Below are 20,985 nucleotides of genomic sequence, written 5' to 3' on the forward strand. Positions count from 1 at the left end.
CAAATATAAATAGGTTAAAATTAAACTCTATAAACAAAAGCACGGTAAATAGTACAGGTGTAAAACAGTTGAAATATATAGGCTAAAAGCTTAACTGCTAATTTAAAATATGTGTGAATAGTGTGAATCTAAATCTTTGCGAATGGGGAGCAAGAAATGTTCCCAGGAAACTCATTCTGACGTATGGAGCATTTAACAATTATATCCCATGCAGTTGAAGAAGTAAAGAGGAATAATGTTGATGGGGGGGGGACTTTTTTAAAGGCACCAATTATCTTGGAGTCAAAATATGGCACCATTGTGCCAATAGAAGTGCCATAAAGAAGAGGAAGTCCATGGCAGGGGGCCCATCTCACATATGGATGGGAGAAGCGAAGCTCAGAAAATTGGTTCTGCACACATTATGATTATTGGAATGAATATGGATGGCACTGCTGGAGGTTGAGGACTAGGAGTGGTGTTCCATGGAATTCCTTGAGGGATGGGCCCCCAGGCCCCCAGCAAAATGCCACACACACTCTCGGTAGCTGGGAAGCCACACCTGCCTGCTGCAGGGCTGGGTTGGACAACCGATGATGGGGGAAATACATTAAAAAGCAGCTGGTTAAAATGAAAGCAGCAAAAACTGAAGCCCTATCAGTAGCAGAACTAGATAACTGGTGTGCTTGTTAACCAAATGTCCATCTAGTAAAACATTTGTAGCTGCCTGAAGAAATTATCTGAAGGGCAGGCTAAAAATGCATTCATAAATAACAATATAGTCCCACATGCTGCATATGACAGTGACCAGTTAAATGCTGTGGAGGGGGGTTGCAGCTCAGTGAAGGGGGTCCCAGGTTTGTCCTCAATGGCATCTCCAGGTAACCCTGGGAGAGACCTCTGCCTGAAACCCTAGAGAGCTGCTGCCAGTCCGTGAAGGCAATACTGAGGTAGATGGAACAAGAGTGTGACTTGCTCTAAGGCAGCTTCCTATGTTGCTCTCTTCTTTCTATGGGGAGCCTATAGACAGGGCATGGAAGCAAAGGCAATGCATAGGAACTCAGAAAGCCATATTGTTTTGTCCCTGCTAATTGTAATAATCTAATTGCCTTTGCAGCTTTACGGGCTGAGAAGTGCACTTAACCCGCCATAGCGGCCGTTGAGGACTAGCAGAATCGCGGTCGAAAACAGCGTTTGCGGGTTACATTCCAGCAAGGCGCAGGGTGAATTAGCCCTGCAGCTGCACACCTGTTCTCACTTGCTTTGCCCCACAAGAACAAAGAGCACTTACTGCATGTCACCTGATGCTCGGCGCTCGCACAAGCACCCTAAACAGCTGTAAAAGTGCACCGGAGTCAAAGCCACAACAAATGAGTAGTGCCTCTTAATTGCATCGGGAGGGAAGGCAGAGCGGCAGATAAAAGCGATTTAACGTTTTTTTCCTCGCCATAAAAGCACTGATCAAAAGACGTTGTGGGGAGAATACCGGCTCTGCAATATTTTGGCTGAAAGTGCCCAGCTTGGTGAGGAGTGCGTGTGGCCGCACTCTCGGGACCCACTGTATTTGGTGCCCATAAAGATTTCTCTTCCAGGCTCAAAGGAAGCCTCACCACTGGCCTTACCCTGTGGCTTGGCCCATTGTTAAAGGCACCCGGATCAGTGCTCTGCAAGTATCTTAGGCATGCTGCACGCCTTTGCTTCAGCTTTCTGCTTCTGCCGCAGAGTTGCCTAAATAACGAGGGTTAGCGGGCAAAGGCGAATGTGTCCCCATTGGGCAGTTTGGCCCACGCTAAAGCTCTCACACAATCGTTTACCTGCGTGCACAGCTTCCAGCTTAACTGGGGTTGTCAGGTTGCAAACTGAGAGATTCTACCTGTGAACATGTAAATCTGCGGCTAAATCAGGAGAATAATCTACAGCTCCTTCCAAGTCCCCCCACTGTCTTACACACACACACACGGGATGGGAGAGGAACCCATTTCAAAGGAATTCATAAATGGAATTTGTTGGTTGTGATGTAATCAAAGCTTGCTCTAGTCTGAGTCACTTGTTGCTTTTATCTTTAATTAAAAAATAATAATCAAATGATTATATGCAAAATTTACATATGTGCAATACATTTAAAAGAGTCAAGCCCCATATGCCTGCAGCTTAAGCTTATATTAATACCTACATTTCTATACAGTTATAGGCATTGTTGTATATATCTGTTTATGTGCAGGTTGCTTTCAGAAACTTGGAGTGTATATGCATATGGCATGCGTATAATATTACATGTATAATAATGCAAACAACATGAGAGAATTGTTCATATTTTTAGTGGAACTTGGGGTAAAAAAAACCTCACTTCTCATCAAGACTGAGATATGAATTAGGAAAAAAGAATCTATATAGATAAGCTCGATGTGAAGATTGTCGCATACCCTCCAAGCGTCCCTATTTTAACGGGACATTCCCAGAATTACAGAAGCTTCTGAATTGATCCTGGAATGTCCCAGGGATGACACACACACCATTTGAATGGCAATGTCCACCAACCTGGGGGGGGGGAACCCCCTCAAATATTTTAGTTGCCTCCTATGCTCCAAGGCCTAACGTACCATATGATTTCTGACTATATATTCTGGGCATTCAGTGTAGGGTTTTTTTGGTGTGTGTTTTTTGAAGCATTTGTTACCTTAGCTTTCTACTCTTGTTCCCTCCACCCCACCCCACCTTTGTCCTTTTTCCATCCCAGGATGTAGTAGTGTAATCACCCTCATTTGAAATTCAAATATTCCTTCTCTTCAATCCTGCATCCCAACTGCCTTCAAGGGGCACTGGGCATATGGAAATTTCCACCCCTGCTTTACCCAGAGCTCCATTATGGAAATCAGCAACCTTATGCAAATTTCTGCTGGCCCCACATCTCCATAGCAACTGACTGCTCCCAAACTTGTTCACTCAAAGCCTTCTCTCCCCGCTTTTCTTCCTCCAAGTTTTGCTTGTTTGTTTTTAATGCAGAAGTTTGGAACCCACCCAGAAAGTTTTCTTGAAATAGTTTGTGTGGAGTGGGGGTGTTCTGGTGGTTCCTTATTATTTAAAGCCTAAATTTTTGTGTGTGTGCTTGGTGGTGGGGAGGCTTGTGAGAGAAAAAGCTAACATTCCCCATCATTTTGTGTGGGTAAGGGAAGAGAGAGAGAGAGAGAGAGAGAGAGAGAGAGAGAGAGAGAGAGATTAAAAAGAAATCGATAAAACTTTACTGGATAAAAGGGTAGAACTCGAGAAGAAATAAAATGAAGGGGTTTGTATTTCTTGTATTTCCTGCGCAGTGGAACAACCTCATCCAGAACAACTTTTCCCTGCAACTCCTCCAAATATCAGGTCCCAACTACCTTCCTCATGGCAACTAAGTCCCAACTGACCAGAACTTCTACACCAATCCGAGTCGGCAGTCAGCTAGACCAGTATTGAAATGGACACCTTAAGTTATGGACTGTGGACTTGTCCACACTTCCACTTTTGCCATGCCCAGAAAGCACAGATTTGACATACCCTCCAACATTTTTCTGATGAAAATAGAAATGTCCCCACCAACATTTCTCTGACAAAAATAAGGACGCCCCTCCCCTTGCCCTGGGAAAACCTGCTCTTTAATGATAGCTCAGAAAAAATGGTATTCCGGGGGGAACCCAAATTGCCGTTTTCTCTGATTGAGCACTAAAGAACTGTTTTCCCTGGGGAAAAGCAGTAGGACAGGAGGAACTTTGGATAAGCCCTGTGTATTCCCTGCTGTTGCATTTCCTTCAGCCTGGTGTGTTGCTGCTGGCATATTCTGCTCTTTACATGATAACCATGTATTCATGGTAGATTTCTTCTGCTTTAGTTTGCTCCCACGTTATTGCTGTCCAGAGGGAGTGTAGCACAGCAAATGCAGGACAAAAAGCAACCAAACCACAACATTTGTGACATAGAAAGGGGCACTGGTCATATATCAAGATATTTTTTCAATTGTGTTTTAGAATCATCGAACATCATCACATAAGAAAGAAAATTCCGCACTCCCCTGCAACACTGAAGAAGGCAGTTACAAGACAATGGCTGCTGGAGTCTGACTCGTGAGTATACAGTTTTGTGTGCTCAACCTGTCGGGGGGGGAGGTATAATAATAATAATAATAATAATAATAATAATAATAATAATACCCCGCCCATCTGGCTGGGCTTCCCCAGCCACTCTGGGCAGCTTCCAACAAAATCTTAAAATACAGTAATGCATCAAACATTAAAAGCTTCCCTAAACAGGGCTGCCTTCAGATGCCTTCTAAAAGTCTGGTAGTTGTTGTTCTTTTGACATCTGGTGGGAGGGCGTTCCACAGGGCGGGCGCCACTACTGAGAAGGCCCTCTGCCTGGTTCCCTGTAGCTTTGCTTCTCGCAATGAGGGAACCGCCAGAAGGCCCTCAGCACTGGACCTCAGTGTCCGGGTAGAACGATGGGGGTGGAGACGCTCCATCAGATATACTGGACCGAGGCTGTTTAGGGCTTTAAAGGTCAGCACCAACACTTTGAATTGTGCTCGGAAATGTACTGGGAGCCAATGTAGGTCTTTATGTACCACCAGGTACATAAACTGGTGGAGGGGGAGTGGTCCCCTGTTGCCGCAACTGCTCCATGGAGTGTTATCTTTGACAATAAACCCTTTACTATCTGCCATGTGCATTCCTTTGGCTGCAAAGCACCCTTGATATGATTGTGGATGCCGGGAAGAACTTATGTAGCGATCCTTGGGATGAGATGTTACAAGTGCATCTCCCCGGTGTTGTCTGTGAAATGCTAGAATCAACACATGCATTGCTGAAGGCTGTGCTTTTTGCTTTCCGGATGCTGTATTCAGTGATGCTGAAAAATGCCTGCATCCCACCAGTTGTAAAACCAGGAGGACATCTGTTCTTTTTTCATCTTAGGTATACAACAAAACAAGCAAAGATGCTGTTCCTATGGTGCCTTGTCAAACAGTCTAAATGAGACCCCAGCAGCTACAGGGTTTGGAAGGGCAATGAAAGATAGACAAGTTTTTGGCAGGCTGAGATTTGTTTATTGATTTCATAAATAGCTGGGAATCTAGTTTATATGTCCCAACTATATATATAATGGTTTGGTCTTTGTAAAGGGAAGACCGGATTAACTGAAGAAAGGATAGGTGAATTTAGAATCGTGTGAATGTGGATCTAATTAATGGAGTCATTTGCTTTGGTCATAGAAAACAATGAGCAATGCAAATGAAAAAAATATTATTATTATGCATTGTAGCAGAGTGGATATTATGCTAAACATTTTTAACGCTACTTGATACATTGTGATTTACCGAAACGTAATCTGACACACTGTTCATGGGGGGAGGCGGGTAATCTATGTTTATATTTACTTTTGTAATACTGTTTGGTATTATATATATATATATATATGCTCTATAAAAAAGTCCACTATATACTGACTTAGGGTTAATGTACACAAATGTACATGCACTTTTACCAAAGGCAACACAAGGCACAACATCTATAGGACGTGATGGCAATAATAAATTATTATTATTATTATTATTATTATTATTATTATTATTATTATTATTATCCTCAACTTGGATGCCTTTAAAAGAAGACCCAACAAAATTATGGAGGATACTATCCATGGCTAAAAGCCATGACACCTATGTTCCCTTTCCATGGTGAGGGCCAATCGGTACTGACCTTTCCTTTGCACTTTCTAAGCATAGTCCACAATTTAAAACTCTGTGTCTGAGCATCCCCTTTTTTTTTTTTTTGCTCTTGAACTTTCCCTGTGAAAACCCGCTCTTTAAAGTTCAATCGGAGCAAATGTCAATCTGCGGAAAATCCGAATTGTCGTTTGCTCCAATTCATCTTTAAAGAAAGGGTTTTTGTGGGGAAAGTTTGGGGCAGACCCCCACCCCCACACTCAGATAAAGGTAAAGGTAAAGGGACCCCTGACCATTAGGTCCAGTCGTGACCAACTCTGGGGTTACGGCGCTCATCTCGCTTTATTGAGGGAGCTGGCATTTGTCCGCAGACAGCTTCCGGGCCATGTGGCCAGCATGACTAAGCCGCTTCTGGCGAACCAGAGCAGCACATGGAAATGCTGTTTACCTTCCTGCCAGAGCAGTACCTATTTATCTATTAGCCCTTTGACGTGCTTTCAAACTGCTAGGTTGGCAGGAGCTGGGACCGAGCAACGGGAGCTCACCCCTTCATGGGGATTTGAACCAACGACCTTCTGATTGGCAAGTCCTAGGCTCTGTGGTTTAACCCACAGCACCACCCGTGTCCCACACTCAGATACGGAGCATTAAATCATGGACCACTGTCTGGAAAGAGCATGAATAAGCCCTGACCAGAGGCTGTAATACTTCTGAATATCACTTGCTGGAAACCACAGTGGAGGAGAATGTTCTGTTTGTAGGTTTCCCATTGGGTCATCTGGTTGGCCACTGTGAGAATAGGTTGCTGGACTAGATGGGCTATTGGCCTGATTTAGCTGGACTCTTGCTTTTCCTGACACCACTATTCCCCATTTATCTTCCAGAGACACTGAGGAGGGAGCTGAGCCCTGAGTAATGACAATGGTAGCAATTGGCTTTAAAATACTATCAAGACTCCTCCGACAAAGAGGAATAAATAAGGACAATGATTTTCCGGGATCATAAACGGGGTTTGTCCCTGGTAATAAATAACATACATTCCCATTAACCCTGCTTGGTTGGAACAATATTATATCTGAACATTGCTAGCAAACACCCACACATAGGTGCCCAGAGAGGGACAAAGGAGGCATGAATTTGGCATACAGTGTGACCTGTGGTGAGTCCTGAGGGCCTGGCAGAAAGAATCAGAGGGCCACAAGATGTCCCTGACATCCTCACCGCTAAAATACTCATTACGGTTTTTTTAAAAATGGGGTCCATTCACCCAGGTGTAAAATGATCCACCTGCACTACTTGACATCAGTGAGAACAAGGCCTCTGTTTCCAGGCAAAAGATACAATGGACCACTGCCTGTCAAGAGCTGGGCAGTACCAGTCAGTTTCACTACCATCAGCTGCAGTACAAACACAAGCACACTTTCCCAAAAAAGCCCAGCAGCTGAAATTTGCCCAAATCTGCTCTATGGGATATTGCAACAGCTCCCCACCTGCCCAGTGGCGGAGAGAGAAGAAGCTCGCAATGCCCTGCAGTCATTCCGTTATTGTGGCAGGTGTGTTTGAAATGCTCCCTGGTTTATGGTTTAAACTAAAAAAAAGAGAGGACTTTCTCTCCCCCTCCCTGCATCCCATCCCATATCAAAGAGAAGTCATTCCTCTTGGCGAGGAACTATGTTGTTGCAATCGATCAGAAGCAGATAGAGCCAAAGGTTGCCACAGAGACAGAATCCTCAGCCTACTAGCTTTGGACATATCAGATAGGGAGGGGCAAGACGATCAGGGTCTCCCCAAAGGGGACACCCTCTTAAAATGTGAGTTTTGGAGTGCCGTATGAGATTGTTGACCTGAAAAAGCACTTTGGGGGGGGCACCGTGCCAAAAAAAGGTGTGTTTTGGGGCTCTATGTGAGATTGCAGATCTGGAAAAAACATCCCCCCCCCAGGGTGAGTGGTGGCCTGAAATTGCACGAGAGCAAGGTGCTCAAAATTGTTGCCATGCCATGGTGACTGGGGGCGGCCGCCGAGACCATATAACACCGGTCTTGAAAGACCTACATTGGCTCCCAGTACGTTTCCGAGCACAATTCAAAGTGTTGGTGCTGACCTTTAAAGCCCTAAACGGCCTCGGTCCAGTATACCTGAAGGAGCGTCTCCACCCCCATCATTCTACCCGGACGCTGAGATCCAGCACTGAAGGCCTTCTGGCGGTTCCCTCATTGTGAGAAGCAAAGCTACAGGGAACCAGGCAGAGGGCCTTCTCGGTAGTGGCGCCCGCCCTGTGGAACGCCCTTCCAGCAGATGTCAAAGCGATAAACAACTACCTGACATTCAGAAGACATCTTAAGGCAGCCCTGTTCAGGGAAGTTTTTAACGTGTGATATTTTATTGTATTTTTGGTTTCTATGGAAGCCGCCCAGAGTGGCTGGGGAGGCCCAGCCAGATGGGCGGGGTATAAATAATAAATTATTATTATTATTATGATGGGGAAAACGGGATGTCCCAGCTTTTCTGGGGCAGTCGATGGGAGAGAGAGAGATGGGAGGGGGAGAGAAGAGGTTGTCAGGATACAGGGTAGCCCTTCTCAGTGGAAGGGGAATAAAATGCATAGCAACCCCCCATCTTCCTTTCCAGTATCAATTAAAAACAATTGGTGAAATAGCTGAGAGCTAATTCCTGCTTTCCCAGGCCTGTGGAAACCAGGTTTTCGGTTGTACAAGGTTCACAGGGAAACAGGGCACAGCTGAAGACAAGCAACAACCTCAGGAGCTCCACTCCCTGATGTTGCCTTCCAGAGAAGGGTGGGAGTGGGGGGAGAAACAGCACAACACGCCCTATCCCACCACAGAGATCCACACAGTAGAGGCTTTGGATGCAAGCTTCAAGGGACTGGCTCATTTACCAACCTTCTCTCATTATCTAAGGCAGTCTTCACCAACCTGCCGCCTTCCCAGGCAGCTGGGGCTGATGGAAGTTGTAGTCCAAAGGACTCAGAGGTAGTCAGGTGGTAAAAGGAGGCTCTCATGGGGCTGGAAATAGTAGGGTTTCGGTTACATACAGGAAGGGTCCCTCCAGATAGCTGGGGGTTTATTGTGGGTGTATTCTGCAGCATGCCTTGAATGCAGCCTTAGTACATTAGGGGCAGATTTAGGCAAGAAGAGTCACACATCATTCTGTTTTATTAGATGCTCTACAATGCTTCCTGCATTATTGCCATTTTGAGTGGGGGTGTGTGGCATTCTTGCACTTTAATGCAACAAAAGCTGCAATACTGCTGCCAATGTCACTACTCAGAACATCTGTGGTATGAATGTGGATAGTGGCTTCTCTCTCTCTCTCTCTCTCTCTCTCTCTCTCTCTCTCTCTCCCTCCCTCCCTCCCTCCCTCTTTCACAACACTAAAACTCATGAACATGCAACCAGGCTGCTTGTGGGTTATTAGATCTATTAGATTTATATATTTCCCTTCATCAAAAGATCTCAGGGCGGGCCAGAAGATAAGAACACAAGATAAAAACCACAAATAAGTAGCGAAAACAAAAACAACAAAACAATAGCACCCCAAAACACATTTGAAAGGCTGTAGAACATTAATCAGGAAAAGGCCTGGTGAAAGATGAACGTGTTTTTTTGCCTGGCACCTAAAGATGTATAATGCAGGTGCCAGACAAACGTCCCTGGGGAGAGCATGCCACAAACGGGGAGCCACAGCAGAAAAGAAAGTAATTCTTGACATTTGTAGTTAAATCATGGAACTCGCTCCTACAGGAGGCAGTGATGCCCATAAACTTGGATGGCTTTAAAAGAGGACCTGCCACATTCAAGGAGGAGAAGGCCATCAAGAGAGACTAGCTATGATGACCATGATCCACCTCTGAATAACAGTTGTTGGGAATCACAGGTGGGCAGAGCGCTGTTGCGTTCAGTTCTTGAGTGCAGGCTTCCCATAGGCATCTACTTGGCCACTTTGCTGCTGGACCCGATCCACCACTGGCCTGATCTAGCGGGCTCTTCTTATGTTTCCAGGAAAATTGTGAAACTTCAACTGGAAGTTGTGAGACATGCACTGGTTGGAAACGGAGGATGCCTGCCCTGAAATGCTTGCAGCTGCAAACAGTTTTGAAAGGAAGATCATGTAGAACCATGCATACCAGTGTTGATGAAGTCACAATAAAAACGATGTCTGGAGGGTCCTCAACTTAGCCCTTTGATCCTCTGGATAAGTTAACTTTGTTGAAAGAGAAACAGAGTAAGCTTCTTGGGAATGCTAAGCTTCAAACATGAAGTTTAGCTCCATGAGTGGAGCCAGCAGGTGTGATTATTTCACAAGGGAACTGCACTCTTCACATGCCCTCAGAGCACTGTCCATCTTCGCACCCCAGACCCTACACCTAGCTTGGTCGTTTAGTATGGGGATTCATGGAAGCTGCCTCTGAGTCTTTTTCAAAGGACTAAAACCAAGAATGTGTGGCATGCTCCCCTACCCAATAAATTGGCCTGCTTTTATCTTTCTGCTTTTTTTCAGAATTCATCTGATCTTTCCATTAGGTGGAGCCAGTGGCGTAGCGTGGGGGGTGCAGGGGGGGCCGGCCGCACCGGGCGCAACATCTGGGGGTTAGGGTTAGGGGGCGCAAATCCACGGGCTAGGAGGCGCAAATCCACGGGTTAGGGGGCACAAATTACTTGCCTTGCCCCGGGTGCTGACAACCCACGCTACGCCACTGGGTGGAGCTTTTGAAAAACACCTCTAGTGAAGAAAAGGAAAAGGTATGCTAAAAAGAGGAGGAAAGGGGGCACAAATTTGCACAGACTAATTTATAAGCATAGGTGCAAATTTAGGAATGATTACTATATTGATTTCACAGCTCCCCCCCCCCACGGTGGCTCTTTACACATAGCCCAAGCCCAGAAAATGCATCACCCCAAAAAGAGGGGGCAGGGGAAAAAAACAACCAAGTTGCATAAATTTTGTATGGATGCAAATTTAGAAAGAACTACTATAATCTTCTCCTACCTACCTCCCTTCCTACAAACACATACACACCGCCAAAAATTACAAAAAGTATCACAAAACGGAAGAGAAGAGAGACCTGGATGAAAAGGTCTCTGCCTTGGGCAATCATTTTGCATTGCTTTTAAAGCTATCCCCAAGTTGTTTTTGTACTGTTTCAAAAACCATTTCAAGCTGTTTTTAATGGGATGCCTGCAGATAGCCTTGAGGCATATGGAAAAGGTGATCCATACATCAAAAAATAATAACAATGAAGATTTGCAAAAATATTTGCATGTGTTGATTTAGATATATAGATGCCAATTTAGAAAGATGACTCTCATTGCAATTGAAATACAATACATCTCTCCCCCTGCATTGCCTCCCCCTTGAAGACAGAATTCCTCCTGTATCGGCCCTTCAAACAGAAGATGTTAAAGTAGATCAGGGCTGCATGGCTTATACTGCTTAACAGCTACAGAAGAACCAGTTTTTTTAACCTTAGTGGAAGACACTTAATTTAACCCCTTTTCATATTTGCAATCTCCCTCCTCCGTTCTTCCTATTTTAAAAATAAAATGTGATGGAGCAGTTTACTCCTAATTGAAGCTAACTCCAAAAAGCAAGTCATTGCGTGACTCCAAAAAGCAAATCCGCGACTCTAAAAAGCAAAGTGACTTTGGCTATGTACCAGCAAACTACAAGCTAAGGCTAATCTAAGCTAGGATTTTTTTTAAACCAGTTTAACAGCCAATTAGGTTGGTGCAACACCTCCACCACCTCCCAGACCCTGGAGCGCAAAGTCTGTCAAATTGGCATTTTACAAACCTTGTTGGCTCTATTTCCTCTCGCTGAAATATCTCTGGAAGTGGCTAGCTCAAAGACACACTTGGCAGCGACTCAAGAAGTGTGTCCAGGGGCATGAGATTTAATTAAATTGGGGTTTTCAACCCATTTGATGATGTGTGCATAAATAGGGCGCTTGGAGTAACATCTGCCGCACCATTGGCCAACCTGCAGTGCCTTGAGTAGATTCGCGGCATACAGTTCAGACCAGGACACAACCTTGACTGCAGTGTACTGTCAGGCTTCAGCTCTAGCCTGCCTTTCCTGCATAGCCCTGCTATTCCCTGCTACTCATCTCGGCCAGTTAAAACCTCAGGTCTGAACATCAGAAGAGCCTGTTGCATTACCATCTCAGCCTGCACCCTGTTCTCGCAGCGGCCAACTGGATGCCTGTGGGAAACCCACAAGCAGGACCTGAGCCCAAGAGCCCTCTCCCCTCCTGTGGGTTCCAGCAAATAGCATTCAGAAGCATTACTGTGTCCAACCATGAAGGCAGAGTTGAGCCATTAAGGTTAGTAGCAATCGATTGCCCCAATGGCAGACCCTGGTGCAGTGGCGTAGCGTGGGGGTGCCAGGGGTGGCGGTCGCACCGGGCGCAACATCTGGGGGAGCGCGCTCGCTGCCTCCGGAGTCGCCGAAGAGCCTCGGGCGCAGGCTGTAGCGGAGCCGCATGTCTCGCGGAACCGACGAGCTGTGCGCGCGTCTGGGCTGAAGGCGGCCGGCAGGCAGCGGCTCTCAGCGCTCGGGCTGAAGGCACCAGGCAGCCCCTCCTCACAGCCCCGCCACCGCCGGTGCTGCTGCAGCTGCTGGGCCATTGCATTTTCCTCGCCTCTCTGCCCCCCTCCTCCTCCGGGCAAGCGGCGTCGTTTGGGCGGCAGCGCCAGCGGCAACTCGCAGGTTAGGGGGGGCGCAAATTACTTGCCTTGCCCCGGGTTAGGGGGCGCAAATTACTTGCGTTGCCCCGGGTGCTGACAACTCACGCTACGCCGCTGCCCTGGTGTCTCAAATTTCAGCGATGCCAAAATCCAGTGCCCCCACCTCTTGCCTTCCATTCTGAAACATTGCTGCGCTGCCCCCTGTGGCACCCCCGAGGCTCTGCACCCAGCAGTGGCATAGCATGGTTTTCTGGTGCTTGGGGCACATGGGCACACACATGTACCAGGAGGAGTGGGACACAGAGGGTGAGCAGAGCCCGCTGTGCCTCCCCAGCCCTCACCACGAATGTTGCCAGAAAATCCCCTGGCACCCATGGGTGGGATGAGGAGGACACTACAGCCATGCAGGTGGGAATTGTTCATATGTGCAAACAAAAACTGGCATTTTTTGAACACACACACACATTGTGTAACCCTTGAAACCCTCCCTTGTATCACCTAATTTATTCCCGCACAGCACATTCTTTGCAGTCCTAAATGGCCATGACAATCTCACTGAGGGCCAACAGCGCCAATTTGGAGTGAGGGGGGAAATGTCTGAATGCCCTCACTCTGTGCCAATTAGAGATCATGCACTGAATATGACGATGTGACCATGAAGTCTTGCCAATTCTGATGCAGGATAAGGTGACTGACAGCAAAAATAAAAATAAAAATCTGTCCCCTGCCCTCCCTATCCACACAGAGCCCTCAAGGCAGATAATAATATTCATTCACGAACACCTGGACAACAATGGCAACTGTGTACACACTTAACCTGGGAGTAAGGACTTGCTGACGAGTAGACATCATCATGTGAAATAGAGACCTCCATTCCCTTCACAGAGCTATTTCTTGAAGCGGGCTTGCAATCAATCCCTTTTCCTAGGGAGCTCTGGGAATTGTAGTACTGTGAGGTGAATAGGGGACTCCTAATAACTCTCAAAAACACCCTTAACAAACTGCACCCCCCAGAATTCTTTGGGGAAGCTATGACTGTTTAAGGTGGTATGATACTTCCTTAAAGGTATAATGCAGGTAGGACCTAAATCTAAGAAAGAAAAACAGAGAGAGTTGGGATGGGAAGTGCCAATTCAGGAAAGGCACAGGTGACATAGAAAAGTCTGGTGGGCCAATATACTAGCCCAGGAGTAGATGGTTCCCCACCCTGTGCTAAGGTTTAGACCTGGCAGAAACTTAGTATGCGATACAAACACACCTTTTGTGTTTTGCCCCCACACTGAAGAAGAAAAAAAGCACAAAATTTGATGTGATATTTTTAGTGCGAGCTTAGGAGTTCTAGAGTGTACCTCTGGACAAAGAGTGAGCAAATGTTCGCAAGTTTGAAAGATTTTCTGTTTGACTGGTGTGATATTTAGAGGTATAAACACTCTCCAAATCAAGGTCCCCAAGAAACTGAACAACAGAAGCAGAATAATTCCTTGGAGATGAAGGAAAAAATCATGGATGGTAGCCTGTTTTGCCAAACACTCTGTGTGAGTCAGCTGTGGGGCTGACACTGCTTGTGGGTTTTCAGTGTTAAAAGACAGAGGCCCCCTAAGCCTTTTGAAAATAGCACTTATTCATCCGGAAGGAAAAAGCCCTGCATTACGAAAACTGCTTTGACCTTAATAACCCACAAAAGGTTTTCCCTGTTCTTGTTTGGGCTTTATTAACACACTTTTAGCATGTCAGGATGACCTCACCTTGCTTGAGTTTCTGATGGTTAAGATGGTGATATTGCAACCAGCAAAATCTTCTGGACGGGTTGCCTTTGAGCTGGGCCAACATGGAGACTTTGGCCCAAGCTGGAAGGTTTAGCGGGAAACGGGAGAGGTTTGTCTGGTTCATCTGTTTGGTTGGGGCCATATATCACTGAAATATCCAACAGGAATCTTTAAACTGGCATTGCAGGGATCAAAACCACCTCTAATGAACTGAGAAACATGTGCCCTGCTCTCTCATTTCATCATGCTTCTGTGTAATAAAGTGATAATGGCTCCAAATATTATGGGAGAAGGTTTAGGAGGAAGCTGCCACAATTGAGCCCTCCTTTTGAACTCCACCTGCCAATGCCCTGAGCTGGAACTAAAGCCCAGGGGACTGGGAAAAGAGAAACTGTCTTACCAGGTTCTATGTGACTGCCTTCATGTTGCGAATCTGTGGAATCTGCCACATCACCACTCATCTTGATATCTAAAAATGTGAAGCAAGCTGGTTTTAATAGCAGAGCAGAGCAGAGTGCCTCTTCAATGAGTGCGTCATTATAATACAGTGGTACCTCAGGATAAGAACTTAATTCGTTCCGGAGGTCCGTTCTTAACCTGAAACTGTTCTTAACCTGAAGCACCACTTTAGCTAATGGGGCATCCTGCTGCACGATTTCTGTTCTCATCCTGAAGCAAAGTTCTTAACCCGAGGTACTATTTCTGGGTTAGCGGAGTCTGTAACCTGGAGTGTCTGTAACCTGAAGCGTCTGTAACCCAAGGTACCACTGTAATATACCACCAAGCTTTTGAATCCCCAGTTCCTACACATCCAGCCTCAGGAATATTCATAAGCTTGGGCAATGCTGTGCCTTCCTTCCCTCTGTGTCTCTCCCCTCTCCATTCATATTCTGTGCCTCCATTCATCTTTTGAGACTTCTCCTTCATTCATTTTCCTGATCATAGGTCAGGCAAGATGGATGGCAAAGGCTGGAGAACAGGAACAGGCCTTTCCAGATGGGCTTTCCTTCTTGAGACTGGGGAAACCCAGGAGGAAAAAAATCTGCTCCATGATGGCACCTTGAGCCTAACAGCCAGGAAGAATGATTCTCCCTAATGTAGGCATTTGGCTGATATCTAAGGTACTGCCAATCGCTCAGTGGACCACAGCTTAGTGATTAGAGCATCTGCTTTGAATGCAGAAGGCCTCAGGTTCAATCATTGGCATCTCCAGGACAGGCTGAAGGAGACACTTGGCTGAAACTCTGGAGAGCTGCTACCAGTCAGTGTAGACAATACTGAGATGGGCCAATAGATGGACCATTTTGCCCCCACTCAATTTGGCATTGGTCTTTCTTTCATGACTATGATTTTAAGCAATTTACCCTGGAAATTACTGTCCCTGCCGCCAGGGTCCTGGATTCCAGATCTTCATTTACCAGAATTCACCATGTATGAATTTGGAGGCTTGCGACCCATCATAGAATATGGGCGCATTCAGATGCGGGGAGTGTGGCATTTGTTTTCCTGATTATAATGCTGGTGTTTCTATCCCATTTCCTAACATTCCTTTCACTCTGCAGTACCTGTTGCATTGTGGAACGGTGGCTTTTTGACCGATATACTGGCACACTGTACTAAATTTCATTCACACTGGCGGGTGTGGTGCAGCATAGTAACAGAAGTCATTGAACAACATCACTACACCCCTGTCTTTTCTGCACATGCCTGCTTCAGCTCCCCCATGAAAACACCAGGGAAGAGCTGCATGCCTGCATATCACCCCAGATTTTGTCACTTTACTCCCTCAATTTTCCTGGTTAAGGGGGCTGCAAATGCAGTTTAAAAACACAGGAATGAGTACTGAACATTCACTATATTCCATTACTTTGCTGCAAGTGGCTTTTACATGACGTGAAAGCTCAACTATAACACGAAAATTAATGGTTAGGGAAACTTTGGGGACAGAGAATTAACTGCTGTGTGAATGCAGCCTATGTCCCACATATTGGGAGTCGGTGGCTCTGTGGTCTAAACCACTGAGCCTCTTGGGCTTGCTGATCGGAAGGCCAGGAGTTCCAATCCCCGTGATGGAATGAGCTCCTGTTGCTCTGTCCCAGCTCCTGCCAACCTAGCAGTTCGAAAACACACCAGTGCAAGTAGATAAATAGGTACTGGTGTGACGGGAAGGTAAACAGCATTTCTGTACGCTCCGGTTTCCATCATGGTGTTCTGTTGCGCCAGAATCAGTTTAGTCATGCTGGCCACATGACCCAGAAAGCTGTCTGTGGACAAATGCCGGCTCCCTTGGCCTGAAAGCGAGATGAACGCCGCAACCCCATAGTTGCCTTTGACTGGACTTAACCATGCAGGAGTCCTTTACCTTTACCTACAGGTATGTCCCACATTTTCTTCTCAATGGGTATCTAACCAGGTGCAGAAAAGAAGAAGCCCACATTTAAATAAACCTGGATAGCTTTGGAAGGGCACTTTTAACTCTTTGCATCCTAACTGGAAGAGTACTGGATTATGTTGGTTTTTTTTTTGTAATAAACAATTTGCATAAGCTTCCACTAGCCAATTCCCTGGAGGGGTGTTTTTTTTTTTTTTGCGAACAGGAGAGTGATTTGCATCAGTTAATAACACTATTTATAACACTCGCTCGCTCTGTGCCTGTTCTCTGCGGTTTTGCCAGGTGAGCTCTCCATTAAAGAGACATCACTCGGAATCAGGCAAAACTCCGTGATATGTAATTGTTCTCGTCAAACATACCAAGAAGGAGATAATTGACATAGCTTTTTTCATATCCCCCGCATGTTACAAGACCGCAGAGAACCAATCCAAGGATAACAAAAGATAATCTGAAGGTTTAGGAAATGAGAAGGGTTGACAAAGGAGTTTGAAAGAAGTAGTGAAGCTCCGTCTCAGAAGAGTGTGACTTGTGGCAGCTTCAAATCTTGCTAAAAATGATGAACACAGGAAGCTGCCATTTACTGACTTGGACCATTGGTCCATCTAGCCCAGTATTATCTACAGTGAGTGGTAGCAGCTCTCCAGGGTTTCCGGCGGGACCTTTTTTCTCAACCCTAACTAGAGATGCTGGGGATTGAACCGACTCCTTCTTCATGCAAAGCAGATGCTTTATCCCTGAGCTACAGTTCCTTCCTTTTAAAAATCGGTACTTGTGGGAGGGACGAGACAATGCTTTTTCCATGCCTTCTCACATGGAACAGTTTGGCAGGCCAAGAGGACTTCAAGGGCAGCCATATCTCCCTGCCCTCCAAGCATCCCTATTTTCCAGTTTCCAGTTTGATCCCGGAATGTCCCGCTTTTCCGTAGGACATCCCTATTTTCACTGGAGAAATGTGAGAGGGTATGTATCAGATCCGGGCCTGGAGTGTCGGTTATCCAGACCAGATTCCCTAGTCAAGGGTCTTGAAGTGCATAGGTAGAAGGTCTTGCACTGTGGACAAACAATGGCCATGATGCCAGGCTCTGAGGAGGTATTTATCCCAGTTCTGGGCAATCTGAAGGCTTCATATTGCCTGCCAATCACAGGGGCTGATGTCACACATATAGAGATACAACTATTCCCGTTCTAAGGCTGAGGGACCTCACCATACACACACAGTCCTAGGTAGCTCACTGCATGGAGTTCCTGTGCCAGTTCATGGATTCCTGGGGCAAGTCCTCAACAGCATGAATATCATTGAATAAACCCTGAATTTGGTATCTGGCTCATCAGAACTCTGGGTACTTGTACACAAATTCACTGGGAACACCGATATGGTGGCAGTCAGAGAACACTCTTATACAGTGGTACCTCAGGTTAAGTACTTAATTCATTCCAGAGGTCCGTACTTAATCTGAAACTGTTCTTAACCTGAAGCACCACTTTAGCTAATGGGGCCTCCAGCTGCCACCGCACCACCGGAGCACGATTTCTGTTCTCATCCTGAAGCAAAGTTCTTAACCTGAAGCACTATTTCTGGGTTAGCAGAGTCCGTAACCTGAAGCATATGTGACCTGAAGCGTATGTAACCTGAGGTACCACTGTACTCTTGAAATCTCTTGCTGAGGCAGGGGATGATTTATTTGAGGACATAAAAATATAAATGAAACACTGGAGAAGGCAATAGCTCAGGGGTAGCATATCTGCCTTGCATCCAGAACGTCCCAGGTTCAATCCCCTGTATTGCCAGATACAGCTGGGACAGACTCCTTCCTGAAACACTGGAGAGCTGCTGCCAGTCAGTGTAGACACTACTGAGCTAGATGGACCGACGTTCCAACTCAGTACAAGGGAGCTTTCTATTCTCCTATACTGTACTTCCTCTTAACTTGAAGGTTTCATTTATCCATTAATGGCTGTTGGCAGACCTAACCTTCGCCATGAAGCTTCCTCATCTAGTTGTAACGTAACCTCAAGACTGGACTACTGCAATGCACTCTGTGTGGGGCTGCCCTTGGGTCTGGCCTGGAAGCTTCAGCTGGTACCGAATGCTGCAGCTAGACTGGTGATGGGAACTGTCTACCACCAGAACATGACACCAGGGTTGAAAGCACTGGTTTTCCATCAGGTACTGGGTCTCTTTCAAGACTCTTATACTGGTGTACAAAGCCGTAGATAACTTAGGCGCAGTATGTCCCAAGTCAATCACTGAAACAAGAAGTTGTGCCTTCAGTTGTGGGTCCACCTCTGTGGAACTCCCTCCCACTAGAAGTTAGGCAGCCACTGGCACTGCTGAGTTTCAGGCACCTGGTTAAATCCAGCTTATTTCAGGAGGCCTTTCCATCACAAGAGTTCCTCTGATGTTTTAATTTGTTTTTCTCAAGTTCTTTGTTTCAGCCACAAAACTTACTGCACGATCCTGTGCCATTCACCGCCTCTCAGCCTACCTCACAGGGTTGTTGTGGTGATAAAATGGGGAAGGGGAGAATCATGTAGGCTACCTCTTGCTCCTAGACCAACCCCCTGCAATGCAGGAATATGCAGCTGTCCCATGTGGGGATCGAACTTGCCACCTTGGCGTTATCAGCACCATGCTCTAACCAACTGAGCTACAGAGACTTGTTCTAAACACATCAGAGCTATTGCCAACTTCAGGAACCCCAGTTGGAGCACATTCAGCCCAGGAACACCTGCTCCCAGTCCTGGCCTGGCCCTGGTACAGAGGAACAGAGAACAGATCTCTGATCGGGATATGCCTGAAGCTCTTGCCAACCTGCCCGATGTAATTAAATTGGATCTAACATCAAACAGCCTGGTTACAGTAACTGGAGGATGGTGTCACGTGTAGCAGGACTAGCCAACCGCCCTGGAATTCTGACTGTGTAAACACCTTCAGACCTGAAGCTATAAGCCAACTGAACTGCTGGAAATGTTGGTTAGGAAGTGGGTCTGGCTCAAGAGGAGTTTGCTGGCTTGACCCACCAGTCCCAGCTTGCCAGAGGTGGGAAGGGTGACCTTTCCTTCTCCTGCCCATTCCTCCTGGCACCGTCACTGCATGAGAAATCCCAAGTGGAAAGTGAGATGCAAGTTCTTCCTAAGGCAACTTCAGTGCCTTTGAAAGGGAAGAGCTGGCCCTCAGTGTCTTGCACAACCAAGCCAGACTAGTCAGTTTCATTACCACACAGAGCAAGTTTCGCCCATCAGCATTCCCACACAGCAACCTTGCTTCAGTTGGACTGCAAGACAAAGTGATTCTGCAAAGCCAAAGAGGAGCAGTGAGTAGGCTTTTTTAAAATAATAATAATAATAATAATAATAATAATAATAATAATAATAATAAGCCTGCCGCTACCTGCACTGCAGAAGAGGCAAGCAACCTTTCAGTTTGATGTAAAAATACTTGAAAGTGAGTGGCCCCTTCAACCCAAAGGGTTTGCTACAAGCCAAAGTGCAGAAGGTGGGGAAGGGGGCTGGTTTTGACATTTTTGCTGTTGCCTCCTGTCCTACCAAAGAGGACCAAAGCAGGATTTCAGTTTGAATTTTATAGAAAAATCTCTCAAAAGTGACTTGCCTCTTCAGCAAATGGAAATACCTCTGGCTGTTCAACACTCCCTCACCCCCTGCAAGGCTTTCCATCAGTCTCTTGGGGCCCACCTTAAAGTGTACCAAAACTACTGACAGTCCCCAGAACACATTAAATGCCCAACCAACTTTGTCAAATCTGGCTCAACTGGAATTGACCCCACACATTTCTACTTACTCCCACTAAGCTCGATGGGATTTACTCCCAGGTAAATGAGTAGAGAGTTGAAGGACTGAAGTTCTGCAAGGTGAGATATTCATGTTGCCAATTAGCAGGTGACTTTCTCCTGTCATTTCTGTGCGCTGTTGATGGTTTCTCTGGCTACCTACTGCATTGTTGGTCATTAGCCCAAAAGCATGGTGAAAGAACACTTTAACATGAGTTCCTTGTTTCTCATCAAGGCAGAGCAAAATGGTGGTTTGCCTCACACTATTCACATAGGAAAAGTCCTCAATCTCCAATTCCAGTTAATCTTCCTACAATTGTTTTAAATTATCCATAAGGCATGTTTCAGAATATAAGAAAAGCTCATATATCTGAGAGGTCAAACCCTTTGTATGGTTTCCACTGGAAAGCTCCTCAAAAACCTCAAAATTGGATAATTTTCTGCTAACAGTCTCTTTTACTTTGTTTAAAAACATTCCAATGTAGCTTTTCAGGCAACAACAGAAAGCCCATCATTCCCTTTATTTCCGATATTCAGGTCTGAGTGCTGATCCTAATATAGCTGAAATAGAAACATCCACATAGAACTGGGTTGCAGTAGCACAAAAATCTTTTAAGGGAGGGGAAACTTCAGTGTGATGAGAAGGGCCCCTTCCCCCCCCCC

General features: G+C 46.0%; 1 protein-coding gene across 2 annotated transcripts in view; it reads right to left on the reverse strand.

Moving 5' to 3' along the window:
• The window catches only part of POU2F3 (POU class 2 homeobox 3), a 99,057-nt gene that overhangs the window by 71,719 nt on the left and 6,353 nt on the right, over positions 1–20,985 (reverse strand). Inside the window, exon 2 of one of the 2 annotated variants that reach the window (XM_082201056.1) lies at positions 14,543–14,611. The exons of the other annotated variant lie outside the window; for it this stretch is intronic. Coding sequence (XP_082057182.1) covers positions 14,543–14,611 — 69 coding nt within the window. The remainder of the gene's footprint in view (positions 1–14,542; positions 14,612–20,985) is intronic. 2 annotated transcript variants of the gene reach the window in all.

The sequence above is a fragment of the Podarcis vaucheri genome (genome assembly GCF_965113315.1).
Source record: "Podarcis vaucheri genome assembly, chromosome: 15".
Taxonomy (NCBI): Eukaryota; Metazoa; Chordata; class Lepidosauria; order Squamata; family Lacertidae; genus Podarcis; species Podarcis vaucheri.